At 48.7% G+C, this 23388-nt stretch overlaps 1 protein-coding gene across 1 annotated transcript in view; it reads right to left on the bottom strand.

Annotated features, from left to right (window-relative positions):
• Window positions 1-8419: 8419 nt before the first annotated feature.
• Window positions 8420-23388, bottom strand: part of LOC144174611 (uncharacterized) — an 83817-nt gene continuing 68848 nt past the window's right edge. The window contains exons 5-6 of the mRNA XM_077703388.1: window positions 14365-14504; window positions 8420-8570 (exon numbers count right to left, since the gene is read on the bottom strand). Coding sequence (XP_077559514.1) covers window positions 8473-8570; window positions 14365-14504 — 238 coding nt within the window. The 3' untranslated portion in view covers window positions 8420-8472. The remainder of the gene's footprint in view (window positions 8571-14364; window positions 14505-23388) is intronic.

The following is a 23388-nucleotide window of genomic DNA, read 5'->3' as shown; positions in this document are numbered from 1 at the left end:
TGCCGGCGTTCGACGCACGCGGTCATCCCTTCGGCGGTGTGCTTCCTCGGTGGCTACCCCCTGGTAGCCGCTGCCTCTGGAGGTCCCAGGTTGGCTTGGCACGAACGTCGCCTTTCGGGGCCGTCGAGACGAACGTCGACGGAGCGTGGACGCTGGCCGCTGGTCCCGACCGATGCCACTGGGGCCACGAAGACGCAGGTTCGTGGTGCACCTAGGATGACGGTGCCGATGCGAAGTCGGCCCGCTCCCGCCCAGGCTCGGATGGCACGGTCGATGGCCTGGCCGTGTCCCCCCTGGCTTGTTCGTTGAAGCGCACGTGCTCCTACCGCCTCCTGGTTTCTTCGGTTTCTTGCCTTCCCTTTCTCTTTGTGCGCCCCGCTTTTATACCCTCTGGGCTCTCCCGTGGCGCACTCTCATTGGCTCTTCGCATGGCCATCTCGCCAGTTGTCCCATGCGCGGCCTTCCCTGATTGACCGGCCAGTGCGCTGCCACCTTTGCCCATGATTTCTCGGTGCGTCGGCGCTGGCGCTTGCGGATTGGCGCGCTCCTGGTGCGGACTTCAAATGGCCGTTCCTTTATTCTTTTTCCTCGTTTTACGGGGTTTTCATGCATCCCCTCTCGGAGGGTTCCCTTGATGCATGACAAATGGTTATTCCCATCAAGAAGACAACTTGTCCTCGTGTTTCTGAAAACCACACTGAGGGGGATTGTGTGCATGTGTTGCTGTGTGTTCGAACGAGTCAACCATAAATTTTGCTTCCGTTCAACTTGACTAAGATTTCGAAGCAGAGAAACAGGAGGCTTACCTGAATTGTCTCATTAAGCGGCCGTAACTTTTAAAGGGCCCCTGAGATGGCATTCAAAGTGATTTTGTTTCTGCTGGAAATCTACTCTATAGTTCTTGTGGAAGTAACTCTCAAAATAGTACGCATATCCGCTCACACTAACAAAAGTTACTACCCCGACGAGAGAGAGAGAGATGAAACTTTATTAGGCAGCTCAAGTCCGAGCCGCGGAGTTATCAGTCCACGGAGGAAGGGGGTGTTCCACGGTCCTCCGACGGTAGTGGGCTTGGCGGAGGTGCACAAAGAGTTTCAATGTGGGCAGCCAAGAGGGACCACAGGGCTGCCCGTAGGTTTTCAGGGGGAGCGGCCCAGCTAGACCACGAGTAGGGAATATCAGGGGGGAAGGGGTTGGTCGAAAGAAATGTGGAAGACGAGGTCGCCCGTACACAGCGCCAATATGTATGTTCATTGTCCGGATAGCCACCGCATACCTGACAGTGCGGATGGCCTGGTGACTTTTGTATGTAGTGGAGGAACAGATCACAGGGGAGGGACAATGTCTGCGCCTGTCTAATATATGTAGCGTGTCTCCGTGACATAAATTTAGATGGGGAGGGAAGTACCATTCTTGCTTTGCGGAGGTTGCCGAGATGTTCGCGGCGCCTTTTATGGTGCATTGCTCTATCCTCTTTTGGATTGTATTCCTCAGGCCACGGCTGAGGGCTGCCCGGGAAATGAGCGTCGCGGGCCAGAGCGTGAGCTCGTTCATTACCCTCTATGCCTTGGTGGCCAGGGATCCATTCGAGGAAAACGTGTAGGTGGGGATGCGCGTGCATATATGTTGTCAGGCTAGTGTGGATAGGGGATGGAATGTCATTCGAGGCGAAGCTTCGAAGTGCTCCCTGACTGTCCGTGCGGACTGTAATGTGGGCGGTCCGATGCTGGTGAAGTGTAATGGCTTCTGCGATGGCTTGAGTCTCTGCAGCTGTGGGCGAGGGGACGTTGACGTGATGCCGTGAGACAGAACTATTTGTTGGCTGGGCAGCTTGCGATGATGTAGAAGTCCGACCTCGTCCGAGGCGAAGCACTCATTTCATGGTTGGCCGCCTGAATTCGCTTGTGTCTGCGATTTTTGACGGCAGCGGTTCTACCCACATTTGTTAACAGTGTCATTGTTACCATGGTTACTTCAGCAAGTAGGTCGCACATGGGATGATGATGCTTTAGTTCTTTCTTTTTTTCCCCCTTTTTTTTAAGCTAGCTTCCCAGTCCTTACGGCCTTAACTAACTTTCACTGTCACTACATGGCCCCCTGCGCCAGCGAAGTGTACGCTCGTGTCTCAAATGCACTGCGCTCGGTGCTTCATACAAGTAATCGAGTAATCTTAGCTGATGTTTATTACGTGTAACAAAGGACAATTTTTTTCAGATGGGCACGCAAAATTTCCGCCCCTACTCCTAGCCTCCCAGTTTCCAATGTTAAGCTGCATTTATGAACCCGCAAAGCTCTTCTACGCTTTTAAAATGATGTTGGGCAAGGTAATGTAGGTAACTGCAGAATTATTACAATAGTATAACTCGTTCTATGTCAAAATATTTAGCGGAAGCGTGAATTCTGGTTAATGCGTTACTTGGTGCTAATTGTTCCCACTAGATGGCGGCATCAACATCATGTTTTCTTTTTTACGGGCTGCGCATGCTTTTCACCTTGTTGCGACCAGTGCAGAGACAATCAGCCACGACAGTGTTTGGTCTTGAACTGATTTATTCAGCCAGCATGAGCGCACGTGAGCGTGCACCTCGTGGTCACGAGCAGTGCCCAGCGTCGTCCAGGCGCTACGTAAGGAGCTCCCGCCTTTGTCGTCTCGGCGCGGCGGGCCCTTGGCCAACCGTTTGCTCAACTAAAACAACGTCGAGGAGGTGCAAAGAATCCTTTCGCATACAGCAGCCAAGAAAACAGAAATGAGACTGATAAAACACTTATGCCAGAAATGGAGCGCTGAGCACTCGCACCGCACACATAATCGCACCTGCACTCGCTTTATCCTTCCGCCAAGAACAGGTGAGCGTCGAGCCAGGTGTGTAATTGCGTTACAGTTCGGTATAACACAAATATCTGCCACTGCATAAATGGAGTTGGACATTCAAGATGTCTTTATTTTTTTAGCTTTCTGGTGTTTCTCTCGTAAAAAATTGCTTAAATCAGTGTCAGACTAGTGCGTCACAGATTAGTTCAAGAAATAGCTGTTGCGCTCCGCTACCAAAAACCACTTCTCCTGGTTTGGATCGAACCTGGGTCCCTAGTGTTACAGAGTTAATGTCTATCCCATTGTGCCACAGAGGCTTAGTGGTCGTTGCACTGCGCCGTTGCCATGGACGTTGCCGTTGCTAGGCCGCAAATAAGCGCACAATATAAAACAAGAAACATCATGAATTAATGAATCACCCCAAATTAATAAAAGCTCAGTCCAGTGTCTTTGTATAGGCCTTTTCAGGGGCGGCAGTGCCCTCTCTCGACTACTTTCTGGATCAATTCCAGGCTAATACTGAAACTAGTCGAGAGAGCTAGGGCGCCACAGCCCCTCTTGCCAGGAGAGTAGGAGCAATGCCGCCTATGTGAGACTGTGGTATGCAGGCAGCGTTGGTAGGATGGACCTATAAATGCAACCTGTGAACAGCCAGTCTTCCCCACAATGGACGCGCAACAGTTAACTCAGATCGAGCGAAAGTGGACGCTTGCTCACGAAAGACAGCGATGAAGGCAGGTTTAAACCATGACTACTGTCCTTCCTTACTAAACGTACAAAAAACTGTGGTTGATTCCTCTGTCGTAGGAATCGGTAAAATACGAGTGAAATGTGCAGCGAAATCTGCAGCTCAGCATGATTTGTGGGTTGGCAGATGTGTGTGCTTAGCAAGCAACATCCTGCTGGCGGGTCGCTTTGGCAAGGGTGTACTGGCATCATTTCCGTGACGGATATGATGTCAGTGAAATCTTAGTGTATCCCGGCATAAAACACTTTCGTGTTAAAATGTACAACCCGAAAATGAACAACCCCAAGTATAACGTACTCTTTAGTACTAAAGGTTGCTTCCTTACAAGAAGACTCTGTGTGCAGGGGTGCACCCTTTACAGGCCACTTGCTTCGTTGTACTGGCGTGATTTCGGTGACGGATATGACGTCAGTGAAATCTTGGTGTATCCCGGAATAAAACGCCTTCGTGTTAAAATTGCAAAAAAAAAGAAAGCAACATAAATGTGGAACTGCTTTAATTTTTTTGGGTGTACCTCCATTGTTTCAGCCCCGTAACAGCCATCACTTTGTAGCATTAGCAAGTATCTCTTGATTGGCTCAATGTGCTCTGTAGGCTTGTGTGAAGCCAGATTCATTTCCAGTTCTTTGGCTCGGTGCTGCCTTGTTCATGCGCTGGATCTGTAAGTGCCTTTTATCTTGGAACAGGATGTACACCTGGCTTCTGAATGGCCCCATGCAGGTCATGAAAGCCCACCTCAATCCTGCTCCTAGAATCTGCTGTGTTGGCATACTGGCTAAGTGCAAAGAGGGCTCTTTGCGAACACTGTTGAGGTGCAATAGGTGTTGTGCTGCTGCACATGCCACCGCCCAAAGGTCAACTTCTCTGCAACGCAAGAGACAGAATTTATTGGCACCTAACGTTTGAAACTCCCTCTTAATTTTTCTGCAAAAAGATTGAATGCCCCATTACGCGAACATTCGGCGTCGGCATGATCGAGTGAAGCTGCCAAAAATGGCTGCTACCGCAAGAGTATATTGGATGAATTTGGGTGTGGGATTCGAACTCGGGGCCTACGTTATGCAAGTCCAACACATGTCCTCTACACCACAGCCGATCCTTGGCTACTGTTAACGATTGTGGGAATCGTGGAGAACCGCGACCTGCGATCCCGAGCCAGCGCGCGCTTCGGGAGAGACGCTTGTGCGCTGGAACCGGTCCGGCGCTCCGCTGGTTCGTCGGCGTCCCCCGAGAGATGGCGCCACCGATGTGTGCGGGGATAGGCGCGCGGGCGCGGGTGGCGCGAGCGTGCGCGCACGGGAGACGAGGAGAGTCTTGTCGGAGACCCGGTCGGGACGAGATCGGCGGAACATGGCGGCGGTGATGGATACTTGTGTCTCAGGTGGGAGCTTTGTTTGTCGCGCGCCGTGAGTGCCTGCCTCCCGTTCGCGGTCACGACCCGGACGGCGTGATTCGTGAACGCCGTCGAGCCTTGTGCTCGCATGCTTTGGGATTCCCCAAATAAACGGCTGTGCTTCGGCACTACTGTCTACTGTGTTCTCGTATCGGCGAACCTCGCTGGGCTGCCGTAGCCATGGGAGCCCGCGTGGTTGACACGCCGGGAGCTAGCGTGGGGGCCTACCCCAGAGAGCTGGCAAGGCCCCCGAGGAACCCCTCGTATATCCCACACGATGAACCTAGCAAATGTCCTTGGAAGAGATCAAGAGAGAAAAGGACGAGTAGTAGACAGGCCACAGCGCAGCTGAGCTGTGTCCTGTCTATTTCTACTTTCTTGTCTACTTCTCATCTACTTCTCCCTGTCTAGTTCTGCTTTCCCGTCTAGTTCTCATTTGCGTCTCTCATGTGCTGTTCCAAGGATGTTGTAACAACGCACCCAAATTTATACTCTAGTGAATGTGTTGTGGCGTTACGTGTAGGCTAAATGTATACGCCTCGAGCTTCGCAATGGCTTCCCTGCCTGCCCTCACTTCTCCGTGGCATCTATGGGATGAACGCTGCATGGCTGGTAGGGTCTCATGCAATGTTTTTGTTCTCTTTAGCTTCTTTTTTCCTTTCCGCACCATAAACAACTTGTTATGGTCATGCCTGTAAGCAAATAGTACGTTTAGGGCACTTCAAAAAAACAGCTGTGGCTTGGTAGAGTGCTCGAACGCCAACAAAAGCTATCCGGGGACGTGGTTGTGCGCGCTTCCTGCCCAAACAGGCGTTGGCTATGGCAGCAGCAGGTCACCACTGTCACCTCCGAATATGTCGGGCACATGTGAATTCTATTGTAGCCTTTCTCAGACGCGATACCGGCATAGTGAGAGGTTTGGTGTCGTCTTGCAGGGCGCACAACGAATTCGGCTTAGTTTTGAAAATATCCGTCGTAGAAAAATCTGTCTGGGGATGTGCACACTCACTCCTAATAGCGAGGGGGACCAAGGTAAGCGGAAGAAACAGAACAGCTCGTGAAGGAATGAAACAACCCAGTGCAGCTTCGGAAATGCTGACGACGTTCGTCTGATCCTAATCCAAACGGGACTCACCAGATTCAGCTAGATGCGAGATGCACTGCTATTTCGCAAGGCGGGGGGAAGGGGGATGCTTAACAAGTGTTGTGTCCGAATGCGGAATGAAATGAACGTATTAGTACTCACACATGCAAGCTGCGTGTTTGCTTCTTTTGTTTTTCAACTTCAATGAGTTCCCAAAAAATGAAAGATGGCAAAGGAGTGTGGTATCTGATAAGGCCCTCTGGTTTCAGTTTGCACTAACTTCAGGCTCCCCGTGTCGTATGGTGATGTTCTGAAGAAGCGTTAAGTCTCAGATGCGATTAGCTTGTCACCGCGCTGCTCATGGAGGATAAATGAAGTGGGTGATGAATGTATGTGAGCCCTCACCTCAGGACAAACGACGCAGCATTAAATTTTGTCGTTTCCTGATATTCTGGTATAATTTTGTATTATCCGTCGTACTTCTTTCGCAGAATGGGAAATTTATGCCACATTGTTTGTCCTGGCTTATGACCAATATTATTGGCAAGCATAACTGGCGTGCTGTCAGGTGTGAGTGCTCCACTATTATGTAAGCGCACAGAATGACCATCTGAGGAAGTGCTGCGTACGGAGACACTGCTAGTAAATTTCAGGGCAGTGACACACCTGGCGCCCATACGGGCCGGATTCTGTAACACTAAACTTGAGTCAGGAACATTTACACTCGTAAATGCATCACATTTGCGAACAGAGTGACTGCTCCACATTAATGTGCGTTTCGAGCGCCTTAAAATTCAAACGGTAAATCTCGGTCGTGAACGTGGCTCGAAAGCAGCGGCGACAGTGGGGAGTGGGCCGGAGCCTCCCACTGGGGCGATTTGAGGTGGCGCCCCTGCTAATGGGACGCGGATGCGAGTCCATGGCTGAGCTGAACAGAGTTTATTCCCCCTCTTCCTCGTCTACACCCCCCCGATGGCGATATGGCGAGGATAGTAGGCAATTAGCCGTCTTTGTCCTCTTTCTCTCCCTTACTAAATCTGCAACATACTCCCACCCCCAACGGTGACACTAGTGGAGTAATAGTGTAGGTTTGCTATTCTTGTCGCTTTTGTGGAGCCAAGAAGTGGTAGATGCCTTTTTGCTTTGTCCTCCGTCGTGGATTTGAGGCCTCCTCCATGAGACTGTACAAAGTTAGTCCTCGAGCGAGCATGAATAATTCTTATGCGGAATGCAGCCTGAACCTTCTGGTCAGTGGTCCACTTTAATTTCCTGTGTTGCTTTCTGCATGTTGGCGGAATGCTTTCCAATTGCGTATGTATCGATGCCGCGGAGCTGGTTTTGCTTATGGATGTATCGATGCCATGGAGCTGGTTTTGCTTACTTGAAAGTAGTGGTGGAATGGACGTTTCACTTTCATGTGTCCAGATTTGCACGTTTCGAGCTTTGCTGCCGAGCCATTTGTTACGTAACGGCGGTGCACGAGTGAATGTCTTGTTGCACGTGGGACCCCTGTCACCTGTTGACTGCATCCGAGTGTTGCCCATGCGCGATGGCTTCTTGGGCTTGGCCCCGAGCGCGTCACAGTCTGGGATGGTATTGTCATCTTGTCAGCGGAATGCCACGGTACCGGCTGCTTTGTCGAACTCTGTCTTGCTGCTACGTCCCACGGCCTGGTTCACGGACGACGTTGCAAATGTAGGGGCCCTGTGCTGCTCCATCCTCTCTTCCACCGACGACAAACCCACGGCTCAAAGGCAGCCATTGCTACAAGTGCTCTTCCGCCTGTCAAAGTCAAGAAGGCTCTGAATCTGCCCGCTCAGCTTCCGAAGTTTCAGCCAACACTCGACCATTAGACAGACTGTCACACAGCCTGAATTTTTTCAGTTTTTCACACTCGCTGCCCAAAAATTTGCATTCCCGTATTTTCATTCGTGAGCAAGCCAATGAGTTTTTTCCAGTGTGTACATGGGCAATTCATGAGAATTGCACACAAGGCATAATTGAGTTGTTAACACAAATGTGGCCCAACCCCACCTAGATTTGAGTAGTTTTTACTCTTTCCGTTCTTATGCAGGATTATTGTACTCATCCGTACTAGGGGTCGGCGATTGATATTAGTGATGAAAAACGTAAGGTGATCAACACAGAAATCTAGCTAATGACCGACGCGGTGAAAGCGTTCCGACCACATCAGCACCATGACAGTGATTTGTCTGACCAGGCCTAAAAGCATATTTTCTTTCACAGCCCAACACAGATGATCAAAGCCTCCAGATTAATCGGATTAAACTAACGCGCGCACAGTCCTAATCTGTTCCTCGATTTCCTCCAAGAGCGCTATAAACGCCATGTGAAGGCATTTATTCTCCAAGAGCGTGCAGTGACAGAATCGGACTCAGAGCGGGACGGCTTGGCTTTATTCGAGCTTTCTGCCGTTAGTGCACCACCATGACAGCGTGCAGCAGGAAGGGAAACTTGCGCAGGCAGACGAAAGCAGCCACCGTCACAAGGGCCGGAACTACCACCGTGCTCACTGCAAAGACAAAAGCAGACGCTCATGAGAACGCTGAGAACGCTGCTTCTCAAGGTTGCTCTGCCTTAAGTCTACTTAGGTAATCATCGTGGTTTGCAGTACATGATAAATCCACTGCTGCACTTGCCGGCATGTTCTGCTGCCAATTTGCTACAGCAAAAAGGCAAGCATGAGAAACACTTTGCTTGGTTAGCTCGTAATAGCCGCTTGCCTCTCCAGGCAGGCACGTGTGCACAGTTAGTCCATGCCCTAACACTGGAGTAATGCCGGTCGTTCTTAGCCAAGTAATTTGGAGACGAGAGCGAAGACACTATACTTGGCTGTGGACCCTTACCGCCCCTTGTCACGTGGATTTCCCTCAAATAAGGGAAATCCACAGGGATGAACAGAACTTCCAAGACCTGAGAAGCTCTGGCCTCGAGATCATAATCGCTGCTACCATTTGCTCTGTGTGCCTTGAAGTTCACTTCAGCTCAGCGCCTGCCCCTCTGCATACTAGGTCTCTAGCTATCATCCACCTATCGCAGCCTGTTAAGTGGCACAATGAGGATGCCGCAAGACGGAGAACTCGGGCTGTAATAAGCATTACGCGGAGGAGCAGGTTTCTAATTTGTCAGAGGTACAGAGCACCACGTACGATCCAGTGGCATGCCTTGGAGGTATTCACACTCTATGGTGGGGAGTTACTACGTCAGAGGCTAGCATACTGGTGGCCCAGGTTTGAGTCTGGTAACATTAGGTGAAGTTTCTATGGTTTTGATACAGTAAAAACTTGTTACAAGAGACACTCAAGGGACCCAACAAGCATGTCTCTTGTATGCAATGTTGCTAACATTGCAAACATAGGAAAACCAACCAAAGAGTTTTCATTCAAATGTCTCTTATAACCTAGTGTCTCTTGTAACAGTGTCTCGTGTAACGAGGTTTCACTCTATGGACTCCAGCCCACTGCGGTCTATAGGGGAAGGAACTGGCCCACACAACCGCTCGAACTCTGGTCAACCGAGCTGTGTTACCTACGACACCACCACAACTACCACCATCCCCACACGACTGCACAGGAAAGCCAAGAACAAGCACACATTATTAGACCTCACAAAGACCGGGTAGTCACATGCAGGGATATAAAAAATCGCTACAGGTTATCCAGATGCAAATATCCACCGGCCCACCACACCCTTTCAAGGAACGAGGCAGTTGCAGGGCAATGGTTGCAGACAAACACTTTTCCAAGCCCTGTTTCCCTCAACCGCTTCTATCCAGACCTTTACTCAAGCTTTTGCACTTTGTGCAACAGCAGAGCCAACCTACACCACATGACATGGTCCTGCCATGAGCTCCAAAAAAATTCGACCGGCTATAATAGGGAATCCAGGCAAGTCCGATGTAAATACTTCAAAGATACAAAATTAAGACTGTAGAACAATGGTAGACTGTTCTGCTCTGCTTCACACCAGAGGCGTAACTCGCAGCAGTCCGGATGGCCGAAGTCGCCGCGAGGATCCAAGGAATCCTGGCTGACATCTGAGACCGTCCAAGTCGTGTACCTTTCAGAAACCCATCTCGGGCATCAAATAAAGTAGTCTCTCTCTCTCTCTCTGGTTTTCCACAGTTTGGGTCTTTTTCTACCAATGACCATTTTTGATAGCAGTTGGCTTTGGAGTGCAGGGGTGTTGAGTGGTGCGTTATTTGCGCCACGCTGCGCCAATGTGCCTTCCTGCGCCACCCTGCTCTATAAGGTAGCGTTGTTGCAGTCCGCTCCGGCAGACTCCCTGAAGAGCTCGCGCTCTGATTCAATCGTCTAAATTTCCTGGTCTCCAAGTGGTGGCGCGGTTTCACGGGATTTGGGAATGATCTCTGGGTGTGGGCAATGCGTAAACGTTGCCCCTAAATGCACCTGCAATCTTCCTGCTCTCACTGTCAAAAGCAAAGAATAAAATATTTTCACCATTCACTCACACGCTCCCCATTTTGTCTTCCCATTCCAAAGGTTAGATGCCACCGTGTCGTGCCAAGGAGGAGGAAACGAGCTACCTGGATCAGAAATGGACTTGGGCTGGCCATGTAGTGGGAAGAACGGACAACCAGGGGACAGTTGGGGTAACAAAAGTGGATACCAAGAGATGAAGGGATGAAATGAGGAAATTCAGGGGTAAACTGTGGACTTGTAGCGCAGGACAGGAGCGGTTGGAGGTCAGTGGGAGTGGACCTGAGCATCTACTTCTTGCGTTTAGTTTCTTAGGCTGAAGGGGATGCTTTTGGCACGCTTAGTCCTCGTATTTTTAGCACCGCAGCCGTGCTCTCTGACTGTACTTTCTTAAAAACCATTGTCTGCAGACGTTCTGCAGTCTCACTTGGCAAGACTGTCATTCGCAAACCTCAACTGGCTGTGAATAGTTTTGGAGAGATGGTATCTCCCTGTCTTACTCTTTTCGTATCAGAAATTATCGCTTTGCTTGTGGGGGTTATCCTGCCCGTGCTTCCCGTATACGCCTTCTAGAAGTCTTCTTTCCCTCCTATTCCCTGGTCTTATAGTGCTAAAATGGCTGCGGTGAGTATGGAATCAAAGCTTCCTCGTAATCTACACATGCCATGTAAAGGGGTTTAGTGTACTCGGTGGATTTTTCTATCACTTGGTTGATGACATGGATGTGATCCATGGTTGAGTATTCTTTCCTAAACCCAGCCTGTTCTCTAGGTTAATGGGAAACCAGGCTGAGAGTGGGCTGATGGGTCTAATTCTTCAGGTCCTTGGGATCTCCCTTCTTATGAATCAGAAAAACGTTTGCGTTTTTCCAGGCTATGGGCACTTTGAGTCTTCAAGCATTCCGAAATAGTAAGTACAGCAAGCTTTTTCAGAACAGTATCTCCTCCCTCTTCCTTCAAAAGGATCTACAGTTGTCGTCGCATGCAGCTTTTCTAGTTTTCATGCCTTTGAGAGCCTTTCCAACTTCCTCTTTAGTTACTAGTGAGACATCGCAAGTTGAGCTTGTATTCTCAGTAGTTTCCCCTGGCCTAACGCTGGCATACAGCCTGGTGTCAAATCGTTGTGCTACCTTAGTTATCTCGTGCAAGTTGCGCGTATTGTTTCCCTGCTCGCCTCCGAGTGCGCACATCCTGTTTTTGCTGATGGCTAGCTTTCTCTTGGTTGCTTTCAAGCTTCCCCCGGTCCGCAGCGTTTCCTCGGTAATTGCCCTGTTACACCCACTGATGTCTGTTGTTTTATTTCTGTTAATCAGTTTTGACAGCTCGGCGGCTAATTCATTCCGATTCACCACACTTGACACTTTCATGCTCTTACGTTTAGTTCCTTTGTTTTCTTAGTTTTCCAGCTTGTTCTCTACATGTTGCTTCTCCCACAGCTGCTGCTGATTCACTGAGTGCCGATGTTAGGTTGTCATTCAGCCTGTGTACACAATTTGTTTTTTAAGAGTTATTTTGAACTCCTATGATCTGGCTCTGACTGATTCCATGCGGGGTTTCTTAGTTTTCGCGAGTTTCGTTGATTCTCTGCTGAGATTCAGCCTTATTTTGCATCTAACCATCCTGTGATCGCTGCTCCGAGTCTTACTTAGCACCTCTACATCTTGCACGATACCCAGGTTGTCACTTAGAAGTCAATTTCGTTGTTGGTTGTACCATTTGGACTTTTCTACGTCCATTTCCTATTCTTTCGGTTGTAGAAGAACGTGTCTGTTAACCTCGGGTATTTTTATCCCACCAGGTATTTCTATCGCCTCGACTGTTGAGATTGTGTATTCCAAAGTTACCCACAGACCTGTCTCCCATTTGCGCTAAAGTCTCCCACCACAATCGTGAGCTGCGTTGTTGCCTCCATTGCTGATTCGACGTCTTCGTAGAAGGTATCTGTGGCTTCATCATCATAGCTAGTTGTTGGTGCATAGGCCTGGAGTATTTTAACCTGTATTGCTTGTTTGGCTTGATCACAACAGCCGTGGATTAGAAATCCCACCCCCTGTTCATTCTTCTCTTGGGCTCCACTGTAGCATAGAATGTGCTCGCTAGTGAGCTCAATGAACCCTTCTGTCCACTTAATGTCCGAGAGCTCCTCTGGTAGTACAGCTAAGCTTCCCTCGCTAGACAGGGTGCATGCGTTGAACGTTGCCAGGGTCAAGTTCCGATGGCGGCCTGTCCAGACCCAGAGATTCTTAGCACCCTCTGCTGTATCACGCAGTTCTGACCGCCGCCGTGGACAGGTGCTCTCATGCTGCTGGGGACTGAGGTCCAAGAGTTGAGCTGGTTATTCATGGGAGGTGGCGGCCAACTACTACACCAGGGTGGCCAGATCCTTCTCTGGGGAGGAAGTGCCGTTTATATCTCTAAGAGCCTTCCTAGCATGGCTGAACCTTTCTAGTGTAGCCCCTAGGTATCTGGGATGATGGTTACTTCCAGATCAGGCAGCACTCCGTGCCTAATGGGTTGGGTACAGAGAACCATACGAAAAAGAGCGACACAAGTTTGCCTTTGCCATCGTCGCGGACGTTTGTCGGCTTTGCTCTGAAGGAGTAAGCTTACCGTCTTGTCAGTGAGATTCAATGACGTCCTGCCATCGGAAAGGTAAGCCACTGCCATGCTTATAGTGACTAGTTTGAAGCTCAGCTGTCCAAAGAGAAGTTGAGCTTCTCAGCTGATGCTCGGCTGGCTAGTCTGAAGCTCAGTTCGCACAGCTTCGTCATGAATGAAAGCTTCCCGAGGGTACGGTGACTTTACATTTGACTTTTGGCTGTAACGTTACCAAAAATGCGCCTAGCGAGCTGATTTAACTTGTCAAACTTATCAGAGACATAACAAGCGGCATGTGAAATAGCTACAGTTTTACTACAAGGCAGGCATTTTCTCATATGCCTATAACTTTTGCAGGCTCTTTTATAGAAATAAAAGTGGAACAATTAAAATGCACAAGAAATGTGCCTTTGTTCACTTCATCTCAACCTCTAGTGTTTTTTTTTATTTCTAGACCTTTTGTAAGCACTGAAATGTTACAAGACAATGGAAATCTATTGTTCGTATAGTCCTAAAATGATGGACGTTTCCTCTTCGATATATTTTTTTAAGGAACTATGACTGGGTGCTGTTGAGAATGCTCATGGCTTTTTATCAGGCTGATATTAATACCTTCAGTAAAATTCGGGACAAAATGGTGTCCAAGCATGAACAGCCTCGGCAGCTTTCACATTTAAAGTCCTTGTTCCCGCATAAGCAATTCGCCACTATGTCACTAGGTTTCTGTCCACGTGATAAAAAAGTTTCTAGCTATGCTGTTGGTAATGACCACATTACCATGTGAAGTCAATTTCTTCAGTCTACTGGCATAGCTTTGCTCTCGAAATACCCTATGTTCCAAGTGCTGCTATGCATCACTGCAGAAAGGACTGCTCTAAGCAGGTGTGGGGACCAAATCTTGTTTCTTGCACCATGATGCAATGCAGAGTGCTGTTTTGTTGATTTAGAGTTCACTCAAGTTAATTGTCAGTGCTTACTCAATGCGTGTTGCCATGTCAATACAAAACTTAATTTTTGCAATTTCAGTGAACAGCTTAGCTCAGTCAGCACAGCCGGAGTTTTCAAACTTGGGTGTGTTTCATGCGCCGAGGCGACACCTAAGCTAGGAGGTGTGTCGTAGTCTCTGGTCTCGACACACCTGGGGATGTTGAACAAGTACTGAAAACACTGGTGTTATCACTTTTCGCCTACATTTCAAAATTTCTTGCTGGGGCTGGGATCATACACCCATCCCAACCGCCGAGTTGCACTGCACATAGGTCGTACTCACAAGAAGCCGCGCCGCTTTTTTTGGCATCCGTCGCAGTGCCGGGAGCTGGCGTCGCCGACGACGACATCGCTGGCAGCTTGTCACCCGGCTTACTCAAGGTGGGAACTGAGCACTTCTTCGTTTCCTTGCACACAATAACTCTGAAAAGGAAGTTGTGTGAGGGCTGCTTCCACCCGTAAAAGGTACAAAATGCACGTATGGGCCCAGTAGGCGACTACCCCGTAATGTGCAAAACGTTTTGGCAAGTCTCGTTGTGCACGCAACATGTTTGGAAGTCCCGGTGGTGTGGAATGGACTAGACGAGTGAGAATACGTTACAGGTGGTTCCTAAATGGGTGCGCAAAGGTGCACAGATGCGAGTTGCATGTGGATTTGGATAGTCTTGTGGAGAACGTCACAAGAAGCAACGAAAGAGTCAGAAAATGGTATTATGGTAACTATACAAGGTGCTCCACATCACAGCGGGTTGTAGCCTGTTAGATCACCTGCTTTCCAGAGGGTTCAAACTATACGCCTAGCAGGGCTGGGCAGTACCGTGATACTAGGATATCGCAATAGTATCTCGAATACTTTTGAGTATCTGTATTTCAGTATCGAAATACATTTGAAAAATGTATTTTTATCTCGGTAGTGAAATAGTTTTACAGTGTATCAAATGTATCACGATACTCTGTCACGTATGAGTACCTTGTTACATTTATTTTTGTGACGCAGACGACGTCTGCGTTTTTTTTTTTTTTTCAGTTGGAGCCGTACCGCCTGCTTTCCTGTACCCTCTCTGTTTTACACCTCCGGTGGACGGCTGTAAGGATGGAAAATGAAGAGACAGTTATTGCATCGTGCTCGCACCCACACTTCATAATGCGGAAAGTTGCAAAAGCTTCAGATTTTGAAAGCTTGCTATCGTGGGCTGCAGGAACTTATGGACCACACCATAAGAGCTCGTGCAATGAGGTGTCATTGGCTATGATGAGCCATGGGATCTACGACTTTCAAGATGAAGACTTCCCGACATCAGGATGGTTAGAGCAGGCACATGTTGGAGCGCGCCTTTCGATATCTCTCGATGACCCGAAGAAGGATTTTACCTTGCTGCAGGACTTTCCAGCCATGACGGCAGTGTTTGTTCGTCATAACACACTTGTGCGCTCTTCTGCAGCAGTAGATAGACTTGTTTGCAAGCTTCATGCTGAGACCAAATCGATGTCTGGAAGACAGCATGTTTGAGGGGCCAGAGCACTTTAGAGGCTCGCCATGTCATAGCTCGCTGCAACGGTCGATGTCAAATGACTACCGGAATCAGGCAGTGCTGAGGGATAACGGACTCAAGTAGAGCCCGGCGTTCCGTCACAGGGCGTCCCGCAGAGACTTCAAAAACCAAGCGACATAACCGTTCAAAACACGCGAAACGCTGGCACTTGTCATACATCTCCCCATTGTTTAGCGCCAAAAAAAGTGCAGGTGCATTTGATGCAAAATATACGTAATTAACTGGCAGCCCTCGCATTCCTTTGGTTCGGAACGCTCGTTGGGTTGGTTTTTGCGATAGTATTGAAAGGAAGTGGCAGTGCAATGCTGGCCCGTGCGGGAAGAAAAGGAAGCACAAAAAGAACAGAACACTCCCGCTGGCACTGTTTCAGGGGCACGCGGGCACTGCAGAGGTGGGAAATCTGATTTGTATTGGGTGGTAGCAGTAAGCGGATAATGGCGCTACAGCCCATTCTGGCGAATCACTTTCTCAACTTCCGTCAGCTTTCACGTTGAGTGGAACGGCTTTAACTTTTTGCTCAAGTGTAACAAATGTTCTCCCGTGCGGCTATGAAGGTACGCAATTCTTTTCAAGATTCAATTATATGAGTGATGCAATTATGTGCACATATTGATTCTGAAATACATAATGCTTTGTAAAAATATATTCTGTGATACTTTCTTCTGCACCTGCAAAAGTACCCCTGAAATAATCCATTATGTCAAAAAAGGGGGCACATAGGTCTTTGATCAAAAACTGTTTTCACAGTTATGATGAAAATCAGGGCACATATGTAGTAGTTCATTCGGATTGTAGATATAAAGGTTGGTTTTGTGTAAAACAACTACTAAAAGAACTGATGTAAAAAAACTGCTGGAGGGATGCAGCTAACAGGTACCAGTGAACTGTGCACAAACCAAGGAGTGCAATGAGACTACTATCATATTCTATCTGGTCTGTAGCAGAAGTTAGAACTACTATTTGAAGTTTGGGCCTGGAAGACAAAACCGGTTTTTCTGGTTCCCACTGCTACAGACCAGATAGAATGATTATGTTAGTCTTATTGCACTCCTTGGTTTGTGCACAGTTCACTGGTACCTTGTTCAGCTGAATCCCTCCAGCAGTTTTACAAAGGCTGTCCAAAAATAAAAAAATCACTCGTTCTACACACAAATTTTATATCTACAATCAGAATCGAGAACTACATACAGTGAAACCTCTTTAATCCGCACATGATGGGGGTGCGAAGAAAGTACGTACTAACCGGTACTGCGGTTTAACCGAATGCATTAAGTTAAAGGTAAACCGAGTTGGGGATTCGGCTTAACTACAGCTTTGTGGGTATGGTTTAATAAGATTCCTCTGTATGTGTTCCAAAATCTTTTTTTTATTTAAGACCAGTGCACCCCCTTAAATGTATCTTAGTATTTGTGTTTTAGGCACCCAACGCATGTATCACGATATTTGTATTCCAGAATACATTTTGAAGCATCTCTGCCCAGCCCTAAATGTGTGGAGTGCACTGCTGCGGCGGGAGCGGTCACTGGCCCGATCACAAACACTAGGAATGCTGGCGAGACGACACTTGAACAAGCACACTTGTTACCACGGGGAGCAATCTGTCACACCTGACCAGCTTAGAAAGGCTGGGGAGTGGTATGAGAGGGTAACAGTAAAGTGGTTGCCTTGCCGTTTTCGGCTAATGCAGAAGCATAAAATAAAGGGCAACATTGTTCGGATGATGAAAGATATGGTTTATGTGCATAAACCATTTAGAGGTGCGGGCATATAGGCCCCCTCGCTGGAGTTTTGGCGACATGCAGCGCCCCTAGTGGCCGACGCCTCTGGGTAGTACAAAAGCAGACGACCCTCGCCGCCTTCCATGTGTTCAGAGTGAAAGTTGGTTGTACTTAGTTTAATCGCTTTGTGGCGCGTTCAAATGACTGCATACTGTACGAAATAGCCGTTAAGGTAGTTGTAGAGTCTAAACAAAATAATATCCGCTAAAACAAGTCGATTTATCGGCTTTCTTTTGAGCGACCGCCGTCGCGGCGTGGGACAGTATCGCCATGCAGGTCGGGTGGTCAAACTTCCTGACGATAATTACCGTTATTTCTTCTTGCGTGCGGTCGACAAAGGAAAGTTCACGAGTAGCATAAACACGGAACGCTGCTGGTAACTGCGAAAGGTCGCTTCAGCGGGAGCATGCAAGCGAACGCAAGAATTGCGCAGCCGACTCAGCTGACACTGCTGGCCTGGCACCGCCTAAAGTGGAAATTTTGTTTTGTAGTTGCGTAACGTTTTACGCCGCACGATTTACGAACGGCAGGGTATACATGTATACTAGCGAGTAGGTGAGGCAATAGCGTCAAATAAATAAATTAAGCGCTATTAAAGGACGCAAAACAAGCACCGAATCGCACGCCCACTGCCTGCGAAGATGTGTACTTCTATATTTGCATAACATAACAGTCGCATACACGGCGCGCGGCCCCGAATATTTACATACGATCATCACTGACAGTCGGTTATCTTCTAGTGCAGGGGTCGTCGCTAGCAATCTGAACGCCGACACGCCAGTTTTGTCCTCAAATGAGTTAGGCAGCGAGACAAGAACAGAATTGGTCGCTTCCAGTTGAATTGTCCCCCATCTTCACACTTCACCAGATTACTGCCAAATTTTATTGGCAATTCGCTTATTTCTTTTTTTTTTTCGTTCAAAGCGTCCCCCCCCCCCCCCTCCCCCTCCTACCCGATTTGCCGTCCACCCTCCGCCGCGTCGGCTGCATGCAACTCGGCCCTACAATTCAAAACGTTGCTGACCCTGATTCTAGCCTACTAAGTGCGAACTGGGAATATATAATGCAAGAGCGTAATTACAGTGAGAGCAAACAAGGAAAGCGAGCGGCCTCTCAGTTCAACCGACCACCTTGTTTTACCGCCACTAATTTCAAAATCGCGAAACAGATTTCACGCTTCTGACGCTCGCTGCATTTTGTCGCTGAGACACGCAACAAAACGGCAAGCTAACGCTGCACCATGTATTCGTAACGGCGACGCAAACGAGCACTGTTTAATGAAAGCGCACGCATGGCGCGCATGGTACGCAAAAGAGCGGCGCACCGCAGCAGGCGAGCCAGCGGTCCGCCGGACTCGCTGGCTTTTTAAAGCGCGATCATCACCGATTGCGTCCCTCTTATTTTTTGATCGGCTGTTGTTGAAAAGTCCTTGTCACCTAGAGTATTAGTTTAAACTAGAAGTTTCACTTCAAATGGTCAGTGAACCTGCGAGTGGGAGAGCGCCGTCACCGTCCCGGCACTTTCGTCGGCGCTGTAAACGTATTTAGCGCTGCAAAGCTTTTCCCCCTAATGCCAAGTTGATCGCCGGAAGAGACCGGACTCGTCGGGGATGGGCTCGTGACCATGTTGCAAAACAATGGGGAACATCGAGCTCATTTTGCTTCTGTCAACACGCGATCCTATGGGACCCGCCCAGCTTTGTACTACCCGGAAGTACTGCCCGGAAGCCGCTTGCGCAGCGTCCCCTGGGCAGCAAGCGAATAATGTTTTGTTCGAAATGTGAATCGAAGCGAACATATTCAAATCCAAGCGAGTATATAGCAATTTGTAATAAAAAAAAACTTCGTTTCTTAAGTGGCCGGCCCAAGCAACCACCAGACGTTCGTCGGCCGTCCACCGTACGTCCATTCCGGCTCTAGCGGACGTCCGTTTCAGGGCCGATGGACGTACCATGTACGTTCGTGGGACGTCCGGTTTTAACACTTCCGTACGTCCAGTCGGACGTCCGAAATTGGCTGTATTTTGGATGTTCAGTAAAAGTTTCCAGAATCACATAATGAGACGATAATGTTTATACTACGAATAGTACACCGCGCAAGGCTAACGCACTACCGGGCAGACGGCATAAATGAACACAGTGAACTTGCTTCACATGTTTCCTTAGCGGTTCTCAATTCTTATATATCGTTCCCCAAAGAGATCATCGTTGGAGTTAGTGAAGTGCTTTAAAAATTTCAAAAAATTAGGCGTAATATTAGAAATAAGCAGACGAAACTTGCAACAAGCCAGGGTGTTGATGTACAAAATCTTTTTAATTGAAAAGAACAGTAGCTTTTTCGTTTTTTGCTTTTATATTCAATTTACGCCATAATGCGATGCTACATAGTAACATTTTACGTTCGTTGGCGGATGTCATTCGGACTTGTACACCGGTTTCTGGATGTCCACTTACAGTGGCCGTCCAAACTGGGCCTTGGATGTTTGGCTGTATTTCGGACGCTCCACGGACGTCCGTGGTTGCTTGAAGGGGGGGGGGCACTGGTTTAAAACAACTTTTAAGTAAACTTTGTGAAAAGTCTTGCTGATTTTTTCCCTACTGATTTCGGATATGCCCATATTTTCGTAGTTGGTCAATTAGTTTCAAGATAATTAGAGATAATGAGGCATTTTTGCTTAACAGTAGACCACAGTGCTGGTCATACAACTGTTATCTTTAATGTTTAGCAATACTATGTACCCTGGTGAACACAATAATCGAAGCAGTTTTATGCATCGCTTGGAACTAATTTTACAGCTCATTAAGCTTTGCTGGCACCAGTGGCAAGGAACCATTTTGAGTGTTCATTTCAAACACCGAAGTTCAATGAGCTGTAAAATTATTTCCAAGCGGTGCATAAAAAAACGTTCTCTTATTTCACTCACCAGGGTTCATAGTATTGGAAAATATAAAGATTATAGATTTATGACTAACACTGTTTTGTCTACTATTCCTCCAAAAATGACTAATTATCTCTAAATATCTTGGGAATTGACTGACTCAAAAAATAACTGCAGAGTGGGGAAAAAGCAATGAGACTGGCAAGTTTCACACGAAGACAAAATACAAGTTCATTTTATTCGAAAGATTTCGTGTTATAAGACGTTCCATCGGGCGAGGGGGAAACGTACTCTCGCGCTCAGCGGTCGCGGAGCGTGGGCCGCCTTTCCCCCTCTCTGGAGTGTGCGCGCCGATCACGGCGGGCTTTAACGCGGCTCCTCCTTTGCCTTGACTACGCCTTGTAGGCATCGCGCGTGCGGGTTTACCACTAATTTACGCATTGTTTTAATGAAATGTTGCTAATAAATGAGCCTAATTGGCAGATTGTGAGTTGCGCACTTTAAAGCACACAAGATTTTTGGCAATTTTGTTCTGCTGAGCTCTTTCTGTACACACCTACTTTGGAGTGGTGGCAGGAAATTCTACCTTTTTTTTTTCAGACTAAAATGGGTCATTGAAACTTTCCTGTGCCGCAGATAGTATTAGTTCCATCTCCACCATTGCTGCGGTCACATTGCGGCATACCCAGCTCCAAGTATTACGTGGGCTGGCCTTGGCGATTTTCACCTCCATAGGTTGTCCCTTTCCCCAGCTAATCTGAGGGGAAGGGGATGGGGCTACTGAAGGAGATTCCACCTCCCTTCTGCCAACATCCCCGACTCGGGCAAAATAAAGCTGTTCACTCGCTCACTCCAGCCAAGAATTTAGTCTATTACCCAAATGTGATGTCTCTTCGTCGGCAACATCAAACATAGATGAAAGCAACGCAAAAGCGAACGCTTGTCTGGTTGCCCAACGGCAGACGCTTAATAAGTCCTTATGACGCTCTCCAGGAGCTGTGTTGTTCATTTTATTTATGTTGTGCTTTAGTTGCACGGCTAAATTGTGCTACAGAGCAGCTTGCTAGAGAGAGTTAAGTTTTTATATGCAGAGCATTTCTTAGCCTCGCCTCTTCCTGCGTCGGACGGCGTCCACAGCTCCGCGTCCGCAGCAGGTGCGCCTCTCCTCCTTCCCTCCTCTCTCTCAACAGCAGCTGGCGCACGCATGCGCCGTAGTCAGCCCGTTCGCTGCGTCGCGGTCTCGGCGTAACAGGTGCGTGATAGCAGCGCGGTGGGGCGTGGAAGGGCGCGCGCTGCTTGCGCATAAGCGCTCTCCCCCCCCCCCCCCCCCCCACCGGTACTGCTCTCCCTCTACTGCGCGCGCTGCAAATATAAAGCGGCTAGCGGTCGCTCGTGCTTCAGTCACTGCGTTGCTCCTTCCTTCCTTGTTTGACGCTCGCTCCCACGTTTACTCGTGTCTGCTACTCCAGCATCACGGAAGAAGCGATGGAAGCAACACTGCCTTCAACCAGTACTGAGGTCCCAATGCTCTGCATTTACTCGTGTTCCCCTCGCGGGAAGGCGCGGGAATATTTTTTTTATAGTTGGCGGTAGTGGTGGCTGAGGGTGAGGTGTTGATATTGCCGCGAACCATACATTGGGTTTGTTTATTTGTGTTTTGCTTTTACCGGCCGGCTGCGCCGGTCTGTGTTATCTCTGCGCCAAGGGAAGCGCGTGTTCCATTCTTTCTATGCCGCATGTGTTATCTGTTGTGATAGGGAGAGCATTCCGATCTAACGTGAACAGCCCAGAATAATAATCTTGGATCTACTATGTTCTCGGTGTGAATCGACGTTTCGAGAACCACGCGCGCTGAAAGATAAAAAGCCTGCATTCGATTCGACGACACTCGCCTGTGCAAGTCACTTTGTTGACCGCTGCTTCGCCGCCTGTTGAGTTGTTAGGGGAGCACAAGTTCGCTCCAATAAACGTGTTTCTCATTCAAGACAACTGCATCGCCCTTGTCTCCGTGACATCTGGTAGTGGTGCTGGGTACGCACCCTTCATGCCCACTTCAACCTCTGGAAGCCGCCAAGCCAGTCCAACAATAGCCAGCCCCCGCCAGCAAGATTTACCACCTGAGTTCGGCCTACTACCGGAGAAAGTGAAGAAGAAAGACGTCGCCACCAGCACCATGGTCAACCAAGCGAATCCTCCCGTCGTTCTGCAGTAGCCACGGGAACCGCCATCATTCCGGGGATCCCCCGCAGAAGACCCAGAAGAATGGTTGGAGAAACGAGCGCGTCCGGAAATTCAAGAGGTGGGACGACGCAGAAACGTTCCGGCACGTTTTCTTTTACTTGGAAGATTCAGCTCGCACTTGGTTCGAGAACCACAAGAGCTCCTTGACAAACTGGGCTCAGTTCAAAAGAGAGTTCACTAAGATGCATGGTCAGAAAAGAACGCGCAGCGCTTTTACTTGAAACTCGAACGCAGCACCTCAACGAAGGGGTAGTGATCTTTGTTGAGGAGATGAAGAGGTTGTTTCGACGTGCGGATCCGGAGATGACAGAAGAAAAGAAACTAAGGTTTCTCATGCGAGGGGTAAAGCAGGAGCTTTTTGCTTGCCTTGTCCGCAATCCTCCCAAGACGGTGGCCGAATTCGCGTCTGAGGCGGCCGCGATGGAAAAGACGCTGGAAGTTCGAACGAGGCAGTACGATCGCCCGGTCAACGTGCTGGTTTCCGAGACGATCGGTGCCGGGGCTACAAGCTCCGACACACTGCGTGAGACCATCCTGTTAGTTGTGTAATAAACGGCCACCGGATGGTGCCACGTGTACTGCAGCGCGCATGCCTGCTCATGAGACCCCGTGACTCACCGCAGAGTGCGCGCACCGTCCTGCGCTTTTGTGGCTTTTGTTTTTTCGTTTGTACGGGCGTATTGTGGTATTGTCTTACTCCCGCGCGCCGCGCGCTCGCGCGTATTACGTTTCAATAAAGAAGATGGCAGCTTGACGGCCGCTCGTCGTTTCTTTCTGCTCCTCGCGAAGCTGCCGCATTCTGTGCCCTTCGCATTGTGGTCATGCTGACACACCACAAAAACTAACAGGTTATGGGCC

The sequence above is a fragment of the Haemaphysalis longicornis genome, unplaced genomic scaffold (assembly GCF_048455015.1).
Source record: "Haemaphysalis longicornis isolate Haplotype H1 unplaced genomic scaffold, Haemaphysalis longicornis Haplotype H1 scaffold_3, whole genome shotgun sequence".
Classification (NCBI taxonomy): domain Eukaryota; kingdom Metazoa; phylum Arthropoda; class Arachnida; order Ixodida; family Ixodidae; genus Haemaphysalis; species Haemaphysalis longicornis.
This window is presented reverse-complemented; position numbering and strand designations above follow the sequence as displayed.